Source organism: Anopheles darlingi, chromosome 3 (genome assembly GCF_943734745.1).
Source record: "Anopheles darlingi chromosome 3, idAnoDarlMG_H_01, whole genome shotgun sequence".
In the NCBI taxonomy this organism is placed as follows: domain Eukaryota; kingdom Metazoa; phylum Arthropoda; class Insecta; order Diptera; family Culicidae; genus Anopheles; species Anopheles darlingi.
Window position 1 is genome coordinate 16,740,261 of NC_064875.1, and position 11,206 is coordinate 16,751,466.

At 42.5% G+C, this 11,206-nt stretch overlaps 3 protein-coding genes across 3 annotated transcripts in view; 1 reads left to right on the forward strand and 2 right to left on the reverse strand.

Moving 5' to 3' along the window:
- Positions 1 to 1,453: 1,453 nt before the first annotated feature.
- LOC125953587 (trypsin delta-like) lies at positions 1,454 to 8,835 on the reverse strand. The gene is made up of 3 exons (XM_049683239.1): positions 8,554 to 8,835; positions 8,141 to 8,481; positions 1,454 to 1,646 (listed from the first exon to the last, which is right to left on the reverse strand). Exons 1-3 carry the CDS (start codon positions 8,815 to 8,817, stop codon positions 1,454 to 1,456), a joined length of 798 nt encoding a protein of 265 aa, XP_049539196.1. The 5' UTR covers positions 8,818 to 8,835.
- LOC125953508 (trypsin delta-like) lies at positions 3,745 to 4,748 on the reverse strand. Its single transcript, XM_049683125.1, has 3 exons — positions 4,467 to 4,748; positions 4,054 to 4,394; positions 3,745 to 3,975 (listed from the first exon to the last, which is right to left on the reverse strand). The coding sequence occupies exons 1-3, from the start codon at positions 4,728 to 4,730 to the stop codon at positions 3,783 to 3,785; spliced, it is 798 nt and encodes a 265-aa protein (XP_049539082.1). The 5' UTR covers positions 4,731 to 4,748; the 3' UTR covers positions 3,745 to 3,782.
- Positions 8,836 to 10,027: 1,192 nt separating the features above from the next.
- LOC125953421 (hexamerin-1.1-like) overlaps positions 10,028 to 11,206 on the forward strand; it is a 2,384-nt gene continuing 1,205 nt past the window's right edge. The window contains exons 1-3 of the mRNA XM_049683007.1: positions 10,028 to 10,192; positions 10,267 to 10,394; positions 10,477 to 11,206. The exon at positions 10,477 to 11,206 is cut by the window's right edge and continues 1,205 nt beyond it. Of these exons, the coding sequence (XP_049538964.1) occupies positions 10,072 to 10,192; positions 10,267 to 10,394; positions 10,477 to 11,206 (979 nt within the window). The 5' untranslated portion in view covers positions 10,028 to 10,071. The remainder of the gene's footprint in view (positions 10,193 to 10,266; positions 10,395 to 10,476) is intronic.

Below are 11,206 nucleotides of genomic sequence, written 5' to 3' on the forward strand. Positions count from 1 at the left end.
AATGGTAAGCTCCTGCTTTTATACACATTCCAACTAAGCCCCTCGCTCGCGCTCTGCTTTCATTGATTTCTTCAGTCACTACCCCGTACCTATGGGACAATTTTGTAATAAGAAAACGGCAATATGAAAATAGCACGATATACATGGAAAAGCGTATTGAACGGAGCGTAGAAACGTAAGAAAACCACAAAAAATAAGAAACGGAAGAAGCAACAACCTAAATAACAAGCCATACGAGTCTTACAGCTATTAGAGTGATTATAGGTATGAATGTAACATTGAAAAGTATAAGTGAGGAACTTACAACCGTTAAAGGGTATACAAGATACGTTTTCTTTGTTTGTTTGTCGTAGAAGAACAGAACATTCACCGTCAAACATTGGCCATGGCGAGCAGCAAAAATCAACTGTTCGGTGGTGATACGATCGATGGCATGATGAAACAAAGGTTAATATATCGGTCGTGAGTCCGGGAAATCGTGACAATGAATGAAACTCCAAAATGTCCGCTCGATATGGGTGACAAACACGGTGGCGTTAGACGATAGCGATTCATGATATCAGAACACCTACTTACATCAATGAAGCGCGTCTGAGGCGCTGCCACAAACTGCTTATTAGAAGAGTAAACATAGAACCACCCGGAAGCCCGCGTATCAGGACGGACAAAAGTACCGACCGGGAGCGGTTAGCAGTCTTAAATCCCACAGTTAATATTCCGGGGTTGAAGTTTGGCAGTCGGTAGTCTGCTGGTGGAGCGAAAACGATGAAAATAAAAAAACACACACACACACACAAAAACACAAACCACAAACCCTGTATCAGTATCTTTAAACGCTATGAAATTATGGAAAATATATTACCGATATGGAAAAGTTATCGTAATCGTGACCGATCGGAGTGAAATTTAACTTTCTTTTAAAAGCATCTGAAATGAGTTTACCGTGTTGTCCTTGCTTCATCATTTATCCAATGGATGCAAAATGGGGCCAACAAATAGCGCCCAACCACAGCTTGATGCCACGCCAAGCAGTAGAATCTGCATCTTAAACAGATTGAGATGGCTTAATACATAAGAAATTGGGACACATGTGTTTCTGTTTTCTGCGATACTGCTGTGCTGTATTTGTTGTCTGTGGGAGGTATAGAGGCTTTGAGGAACGGTTAATTAGGGTACCACAAGGGAAAACACTGTCAGAATCGTTTTTTATCATGTTTTGGAAATATGAAGTTACCACACTTATTATACTGAATGACATCATAGATATTGAGCCATGCCGAAGAGCTTTACGGTGTTCTTCTCTATTTTTAATATGTGGGCTGTATGCTGACGGTAAGGTAAACTATACCTACCTGTAGTTTGGTTTCTCTTGTGGTATCAGCAGCACGCAGACGTTTCTGGCAATCTTTCTCTTTTAATAGATTGCAAAAGTCCTGTAAACCAACATATCTTTCTAGACTCTGGCATTTTTACGAATGAACCTTCGGATGCTGGGAGCCGTAATTTTTGCAAATCCATCCGGTATAGCACCATCGCAGTACTCTGGGCCGAACGACACTATGCCGTACAAGAGACTGTTACAAACCAGGGGACCTCCACTGTCACCACGGCAGGCGTCACCTTCTATCGATTGAGCACAAATGGTCCTGTGAATGTAGTAGAACCCAATTTTGTCATGAGATCTCCGAATCTTTACGTTTGTCGACCTTTGCGGTACTTACGTGTCTGACAACTGCGAAACGCGACTGGCACATGTCTTTTGGGGCATGAGTACGAAATTGCCACGCTGTAAATGATCCGCTAACGCTCCGCCATAGTTTTTCCAACCCCATCCAACAACGAAACAGCTGGTCGGGGTTACGGAAGAAATCACGGGCTCAGTATCTTGTAGGAGGATTTTTCCGACATTCGTAAACCCATCGAAAGTTCCCTTAATGGTAATGACCGCAGCATCGTTCGCTAAGGTGGTTGAGTTGTACTGGCCATGTACAGCGTAGCAAAGATAGTTGAACAGGAATCCACCGCTGTTGCGAAGAGTGGTACCAGCACGGATCGTAATCTGATAGAAGTATTATTGAAAAGATTAGTCGCCTTTATCTAAGCGGCTCGATGAGATCAACTTTGCGCTTACCGAAGTAATTGGTTGCTGATACAAACAGTGGGCCGCTGTGAGCACTTTATTCGAGGCAACGATGATTCCACCACATAATATATCTCCGTTCAGAGTACTAATAGATACCACTACGGTGTATGGATAGCTAGCGATATCGACATCGTATCCTCCGACGATCCGGGCTGTTCCGGATTTTTCATCAGGGCCTTTCGTACCATCCTCTGCGCTGGCGAGACCACTGCCGCAAAGCAGGGCTGCAACAACTAACCACGCACATTGCTTCATTGTCGAAAGGCACTTCTGCTAGAATCTTACTGCTCCTACATAATGTTGAATCTGCTCTACCGTAGGCTCTTTTTTATATCACTAATTCTATGGATATCGCACCACTCGAGCATCTGTGTACACACAGAAATTTGCAATACGCGTTTATCAAATAGAAATGGAACCACGATAAAATTCGTACCAACGAATGTAACATAGAAAATTTAACAAATTTTTCGGATTTTTTATGAATCTCGGATTTATGGTTGTTTGAGAAACCACGAAAAATGACATTCGTATTGTTATCAAAAGCAAAATGTGTTGGACATCGTACAATACAAGGTTGAATCTGTTTTTTTTCTATTGGCTCGGCTACCTTATTCCCTTATTTTAGTCATCTCTAACTGATCGGTTCCATTTTGGTTCTATACAGTACTTACGCTGATGTCTATTGGGCATTTTTGATATTATCTGGACAGTAAGCGACATTCCTTCGATTGGCAGAACAGCAAACATCGAGTGACTGATTGTTTCTGACGACATCTAATGACATATCCACCGTGTTTAATGATTAAAGAGTAACGTTTCTTGCACATGTACAATACTTTTTCATTCTTTTTCGTCATTTAATAGTTATTTAATATATTAAACATAATTATACGCACGTGGTAAATATGCCAATCAGTTTGTATGTTTGTATGTGTATCTTACGGCTTATGTGCTTGGCACGATCGCTAATAGTCAACGTTAGGAGCAGCTGTGCAAACACTGATCGTTCGACATTCATCCATTGCGAGTCGAGTGTAGTATGTAGAAAACATTGTTCAATGAACTTATTGGAATAACATTTTGGAATGGTCAGCTTGAAACGGGATTCGGTCATTCAAATTCTTCGATTCATCATTTATCCAATGGATGAATAATGGGGCCCACAAACAGAGCCCAACCACAGCTTTATGGCACGCCATGCAGTAGAATCTGAATCTTAAACAGATTGAGATGGCTTAATACATAAGAAATTGGGACACAAGTGTTTCTGTTCTGTGGTTGTTGTCTGTGGGAACACATACATTCAAAATCACATACTTTCAGAATCTATTTTTATGATGTGTAGGAAATATGAAGTTACAATACTTATTATACTGAATGACATCATTCATAATTGAGCCATACCGAAAAGCTTTACGTTGTCCTTCTCTATTTGAACTGTATGAGCTGTGTAGCTGCCATGGAATACGCTATATCTGCCTGTAATTTGGTTTCCTTTGTGATACCAGCAGCATTCATTTCTCATTATCAAGTATGCAGTACTAATGCTTCTCTTTAATTATGCAACAAAATTGTGTATTTCGATATATCTACTTTACCTTTTTCATGCAAAGAACTTGGTGTCCGAAATGTTTGTCTAGATTCCGGCATTCGCAGTAATGAAGCTTCGGACGCTCGGAGCCGTAATTTTTGCAAATCCATCCGGGATAGCACCATTGCAGCCCTGCGCACCAAACGACACTATGCCGAATAAGCGGCTGTTACAAACCAGGGGTCCTCCACTGTCACCACGGCAGGCGTCACCTTCTATCGATTGAGCACAAATGGTCCTGTGAATGTAGTAGAACCCAATTTTGTCATAAGATTATCTCCGAATCTTTACGTTTGTCGACCTTTGCGGTACTTACGTGTCTGTCAACTGCGAAACGCGACTGGCACATGTCGTTTGGGGCATGAGTACGAAATTGCCACGCTGTAAACGATCCGCTAACGTTCCGGTAGCAGTATTATTCATTCCCCATCCAACAACGAAACAGCTGGTCGGCGTTACGGAAGAAATCACGGGCTCAGTATCCTGTAGGAGGATTTTTCCGACATTCGTAAACCCATCGAAAGTTCCCTTAATGGTGATGACCGCAATATCGTTCGCAAAGGTGGTTGAGTTATACTGGCTGTGTACAGCGTAGCTAAGATAGTTGAACAGGAATCCACCGCTGTTGCGAAGAGTGGTACCAGCACGGATCGTAATCTAATAAAAGTATTATGGAAAAGATTAGTCGCCTTTATCTAAGCGGATCGATAAGATCAACTTTGCGCTTACCGAAGTAATCGGTTGCTGATACAAACAGTGGGCCGCTGTGAGCACTTTAGTCGACGAAACGATGACGCCTCCACACATTATATATGCGTTCGGGATAAAAGCAGCCACCACTGCGGTGTATGGATAGCTAGCGATATCGACATCGTATCCTCCAACAATGCGGCCTGATGACTTTCCTCTAGTAGCGTTCTTACCGCCCTCTGCGCTGGTGAGACCACTGCCGCAAAGCAGGGCTGCAACAACTAACCACGCACATTGCTTCATTTTCGAAAGGCACTTCTGCTAGAATCTTACTGCTTCCACGAAATGTTGAATCTGCTCTACCGTAGGCTCTTTTTTATATCAATATTTCTATGGATATCGTACCGTACGAACAGCTGTGTACACACCGCACATTGCCAGCAACGTCTATCATCGAATAGCAACTGAAACAAGCGAAAATTCGCACCAACGAATGTGACGAGATCGAACATTTAATAAAAGCTTCGGGACATTTAAGAATGGTTGATCAATAAACTACGAAAAGTGACGTTAAAATTGCTATGTTGTTGTAAAACGCAATATGTGGTACAATTTGTTCGATACATGAACGAGTCTGTTGTTTTCTAGCAGTTATAAGTTACAAAAGGACATATTCACCGTGTATATGCCTACTGCGCATAAATTCTGGCATCGGTTCGGTATTTTTCCAGTCTATTTTGTCATTTAAGAAATTTCATTAAACATAATTATATTTATATGACAATCATTTTACAATGATTGTCCTCCAACACAATCGTCAAGCTACGAAATTACGAATATTTCGAGCACATTCAACAGACGATCGAGTGTTGCTAGTAGGAAACATCATTGAACGAACATGTTGGGATAACATTTTGGAATGTTCACCTTGAAACGGGACACTTACCCGAGCTAACGCGTAAAAGTTTGAGCATCTTTGCTATAGAATCCAGTTTTAGGGTTTTTTTGCATTCTACTTGTTATCGTGATGGCTTAAGATAGAGCTCTTGCTGACGTCAAGGAACCGAATCAATACCAGCTGTCTCCACAATAACCGAGAGAATCGTCTACAACAGCCAAAACAATCTCGCACGTGGCAAAGTGCCCAGCATTGTGTGTCGGAAATATGGATATCGGAGTGGTTGATAAATTCGTATTTCTTTTATAAATCATTCCGTAATTTTAAAGAGAATGCAAAATGTTATGATCTGTATGTTCAGTGGCATCTTTGTGGTCACTTTGTGGTCACTTTGTGGTTTGTTGTCACGACGCAGCTTGCGGAGTAATGAGTTGGTAATTGGCTCGCCTAAGCTTATTAGTAAATGCTCCCGTATCCTCTGATAAGCCTCATCCAACTATTAAACAGTCTATGGGGTTCATTGGCGTTATCTGAAGATCACTAGTGTGTACGTTTATCGGTTTTACATTTGTAAGCTGCCATTAATTGTTATAAAAGCTACATCGTTCGCACGTATTGCTGCATCATACATTTCGTGTACTCGATAGCTTGGATGGGCGAAACTATATCCTCCATTGAATGGTGAGGTACTACCAGCACGGATGGCAACCTGACCAGAAAATAGAAAACCGATAGTTTGATGCCTTCACTTACCGGGACCCCGTTAATAGGACTGAAACTTGATGCTGCAGTGAGGACATGAGATCTTTAATTGTCCGTTTATTTGATGTTATTCTGACCAGTCGATTCCTTCCCTCTCTCTGGATTGTAATTATCTTCTTCTTGCGCTTTTACGAATTGTGCGCTACATAGCAGCATAAGTAGAATAAGCATCACATCTTGTTTCATCGCGATCCTGTGCTAGCACGATCTATAGATGAAATGAATCGGAAATTTATATCAAACGTTTGGTTTTAGTCCCTAATCCTAATCTTTCCTTACCTCTGCACGCAGCAGAGTGGTGCCTCTCTGCATCAATGCAACTGTATTATACGAATATTATACGATACAGTTGATGCGTTTCGTTGGTTGATTTTCGCATGGCTTCTTATGCCCCGAATCTTATACGAGCGGGAAACAATTGTGCAAACATTACGGTCGTAGTCGTGTGTTGCTTTGCAAAACGAATACAGCAGCAAATATCTGCTCTGTGATACATCAAATGCAGTGGCAGTTAGAGTGGAATAGTTCTTTGTTCGCATACAAATGAACCACTGTAGGGATATACGAAAAAATAGCATCATTCAATATTTGCTAAACATATCTGGCATGAAGAACAACACCATATGATTTACATTTTTTAAACAAGTACACGCCACCCGAGCATATTAAGAGCTAAAGTACTCAAATCTGTATGCCCACCCAACGTTCCCCCAGCCTGAATCGTAGCATCTATTGCCACAATTTTGTTGCGAAAACGGAGAAGGTATTGATGTAAAAAGCATTGAAAAAACTGAAAATCTTTTTCAGCTGCTATGCTCCACATAATACTGACACTTGGATGCTTTCCGGGCACGCCTAGAGCACCAGCATCAATAACATTTATGCTACCAGCTCTAGGGTAGTTCAAACCAAAAGAATAACAAAGTCGAAAGTGAATGCGTTCTAATGCTGATTAGACTAAACAAGTGTTTTTTTCATAGCTGTCGATCCGAACGAGCTTATCAGCTACCTGCACACCAAGTCTCTACAGATTCGCGACCTGCAATGTACCGTTTGCACAACGATTGCATTCGTTTTGCAGGTCGCATCCAATGGCTTATCGGAAGCGATTCTATAAAGAACCATCCTCGTGCGTCCGGTATATTTCAGTTTCGTTTAGACACGTAAATTACAAGGTACAGAATGATCAGCTGCTCGGCAGCCGGCTGGTTGCTGCTGGTATTGGGAGGCTCGCTATGCCTCTGTTCCGCCACCTATGTGCCAACATCACAGACGACCGTTAATGGCATCTCACATAAAATCTTTATAGTATAACTACTTTCACGTCAAGCAGTAGAATCTGAATCTTAAACAGATTGATATGATTTAATACATAAGAAATGGGGACGCAAGTGTTTCTGTTTTCTGCGATACTGCTGTGTTGTGGTATCTTTGGGAACACATACTTTCAAAGTCAAATACTTTCAGAATCTATTTTTATGATGTGTAGGAAATATGAAGTTACAATACTTATTATACTGATTGACATCATAGATATTGAGCCATGTCGTAGAGTTCCTCGTAGTCCTTCTCTATTTGAACTAGATAAGCTGTGCAACTACGATGGAATAGACTCTACCTGCCTGTAATTTGGTTTTTTTTTGTGATATCAGCAGCAGTCATTTCTTATAATTAAGTATGCAATACTAATGCTTCTCTTTAATTATGTTCCCCAAATGTTTTGTATTTCAATATATTCGCCTTACGTTTTTCACGCAAAGGACTCGGTTTCCGACATGTTTGTCTAGATTCCGGCATTCGCAGTAATGAAGCTTCGGACGCTGGGAGCCGTAATTTTTGCAAATCCATCCGGGATAGCACCATTGCAGCCCTGCGCACCAAACGACACTATGCCGAACAAGCGACTGTTGCAAACCAGAGGGCCTCCGCTGTCACCACGGCAGGCGTCACCTTCTATCGATTGAGCACAAATGGTCCTGTGAATGTAGTAGAACCCAATTTTGTCATGAGATTATCTCCGAACCTTTGCGTTTGTTGCCTTTGAGGTACTTACGTGTCTGTCAACGGCGAAACGCGACTGGCACATGTCTTTTGGGGCACGAGCACGAAATTGCCACGCTGTAAACGATCCGCTAACGTTCCGGTAGCAGTATTATTCATTCCCCATCCAACAACGAAACAGCTGGTAGGAGTTACGGAAGAAATCACGGGCTCAGTATCCTGTAGGAGGATTTTTCCGACATTCGTAAACCCATCGAAAGTTCCCTTAATGGTAATGACCGCAATATCGTTTGCTGAGGTGGTTGAGTTGTACTGGCCATGTACAGCGTAGCTAAGATAACTGAACAGGAATCCACCGCTGTTGCGAAGAGTGGTACCAGCACGAATAGTAATCTGATAAAAGTATTATTGAAAAGATTAGTCGCCTTCATCTAAACACCTCACTAAGGTCAACTTTGAGTTTACCGTTGTAATTGGCTGCTTATACAAACAGTGGGCCGCTGTGAGCACTTTATTTGACGAAACGATGACGCCTCCACACATTATATTTGCGTTCGGTATAGAAGCGATAACCACTACGGTGTATGGATAGCTAGCGATATCGACATCGTATCCTCCAACAATGCGGCCTGATGACTTTCCTCTGGTAGCGTTCTTACCATCCTCTGCGCTGGCGAGACCACTGCCGCAAAGCAGGGCTGCAACAACTAACCACGCACATTGCTTCATTGTCGAAAGGCACTTCTGCTAGAATCTTACTGTTCCGTCAAATGTTGAATCTGCTCTACCGTAGGCTCTATTTTATATCAATTTTTCTATGGATATCGTACCGTACGAGCAGCTGTGTACACACAGAAATTTGTAAGAAACGTCTTTCATAGTGAACGGAAATTCGTACCGACGAATCAGATGAGATTGAAGATTTAATAAAAACTTCGGGACATTTAAGAATGGTTCATCAATAAACTATGAAAAGTGACGTTAGAATTGTTACGTTGTTGTAAAAAGCAATATGTGGTACGATTTGTTCGATACATGAACGAGTCTGTTGTTTTCTAGCAGTTATAAGTTACAGAAGGATATATCTACCGTGTATATGCCTACTGGGCATAAATTCGGGCAAAACTCCGGTATTTTCCAGGCTATTTTGTCATTTAAGAAATTTCATTAAACATAATTATATTTATATGACAATCGTTTTACAATGATTGTCCTCCGATACAATCGTCAGGCTACGCAATTACGGATATTTCGAGAACATTCATCAACCGACGATCGAGTGTTGCAAGTAGCAAACATCATTGAACGAACATGTTGGGATAACATTTTGGAATGTTCACCTTGAAACGGGACACTAACCCGGGCCAACGTATACAAATTCTAGCCAACGAGTAAAAGTTTGAACATCTTCTCTATAGAATCCAGTTTTTTTTTTCATGATACTTATTATCGTGATGGCTTAGGATAGAGCTCTTGCTGACGTCAATTTGAAAGATGGAAACAGCCATCAATACCAGCTGTCTCCACAACAAACATCCAACTGAGAAACGCATCTACAACAGCCAATCTAGTGCGTGGCAAAGTGCCTAGGGTCGTATGTCGCAAATATGGATATTGAAGTGGTTGATAAGACGAAATATGTTTATCGATCAGTTTCAATAGATTTTATACTAGGATGCCCCTTCGTATTTCTTTTGTAAATCCTTGCAACAACAAAGTTCAAAATTAATGCGTTCTAATGCTGATTAGACTAAACAAGTGTTTTTTTTTTTATAGCTGTCGATCCGAACGAGCTTATCAGCTACCTGCACACCAAGTCTCGACAGATTCGCGACCTGCAATGTACTGTTTGCACAACGATTGCATTCGTTTTGCAGGTCGCATCCAATGGCTTATCACCGTTGAAGCGATCCTATAAAAAACCATCCTCGTGCGTCCGGTATATTTCAGTCTCGTTTAGACACGTAAATTACAAGGTACAGAATGATCAGCTGCTCGGCAGCCGGCTGGTTGCTGCTGGTATTGGGAGGCTCGCTATGCCTCTGTTCCGCCACCTATGTGCCAACATCACAGACGACCGTTAATGGTATCTCACATAAAATCGGTAAAAAGAGAGAATGGCCGCTACGAATCGACGCCCGATAGACTAACTCTATGTATGTTTCCGCTTTCCGACAGCCGACAAGGAGTTTCTTAGCAAGCAAAAGTTTTTCTTCGAAATCTTGCGTCATCTTCATCAACCGCTAACCACCGAAGAGTATTTACCCTTCGCGAAAGAATGGATCCAGAAGCAAAGCAAATACCTGGTAAGTGATGGTGTGACGATACCGCTAGAATTTCCTGTACAAATGCTAATCATAAGATGTGCTGCAATCTACCATCAACCAGAACTACACGGAAGTGACCGAGTTCCAGCGTGCGTTCGAGCACGGTTTCCTGGCCAAGGGCGCCATCTTTACCATTTACAACTACTGGTACGCAAAGCAAACGTTGCTGCTGTATCGTTTCTTTGAAAATGCACTCGACTGGGATACGTACTACAAGAACGTGATCTGGGCCCGGCAGCACACCAACGAGGGTATGTTCCTGTGCGCCCTCACACTCTCCGTACTGCACCGGCCGGATCTGCAGGGCATCGTTCTGCCCGCCATCTACGAGGTGATGCCGCACTACTTCTTCGAGGCCGACCTCTTCCAGGACGCCAGCAATCGGCGTGCGATGGACCGGGAGTATGGGTTCTACGCCAATCCGAAGTACAACGTGGCTCGCTCGAACTATAGCTCGGCGTTTTCGACGCGTTTCTACGGCGAAGGAACACTGTCATACTTTACTGAGGATGTTGGGCTGAATGCGTACTACTACTACTTCATGATGGATTACGCACCGTTCCTGGGTGGTGATAAGCTTGGTTTGAACAAGGATCGCCGCGGTGAGCTGTATCTGTTCATGCACCAGCAGCTGCTGGCACGCTACTATCTCGAGCGTAACTCGAACGGACTGGGCCCAATACAGGAGCTAACCTGGGAGTCACCGATCGCCACCGGTTACTATCCGATGTTGAGCTACTGGAACGGTATTCCGTTCCGGGCGCGTGAGAACAATTTCCTCTGGCGACCGT

Coding starts and splice junctions, on each gene's coding strand:
- LOC125953508 (XM_049683125.1), bottom strand. CDS start 4,730: ATGAAGCAATGTGCGTGGTTAGTTGTTGCAGCCCTGCTTTGCGGCAGT. Junction 4,395..4,466: donor ATCAGCAACCGATTACTTCG/GTAAGCGCAAAG, acceptor TACTTTTATTAG/ATTACGATCCGTGCTGGTAC. Junction 3,976..4,053: donor GTTTCGCAGTTGACAGACAC/GTAAGTACCGCA, acceptor CTACATTCACAG/GACCATTTGTGCTCAATCGA.
- LOC125953587 (XM_049683239.1), bottom strand. CDS start 8,817: ATGAAGCAATGTGCGTGGTTAGTTGTTGCAGCCCTGCTTTGCGGCAGT. Junction 8,482..8,553: donor ATAAGCAGCCAATTACAACG/GTAAACTCAAAG, acceptor TACTTTTATCAG/ATTACTATTCGTGCTGGTAC. Junction 1,647..8,140: donor GTTTCGCCGTTGACAGACAC/GTAAGTACCTCA, acceptor CTACATTCACAG/GACCATTTGTGCTCAATCGA.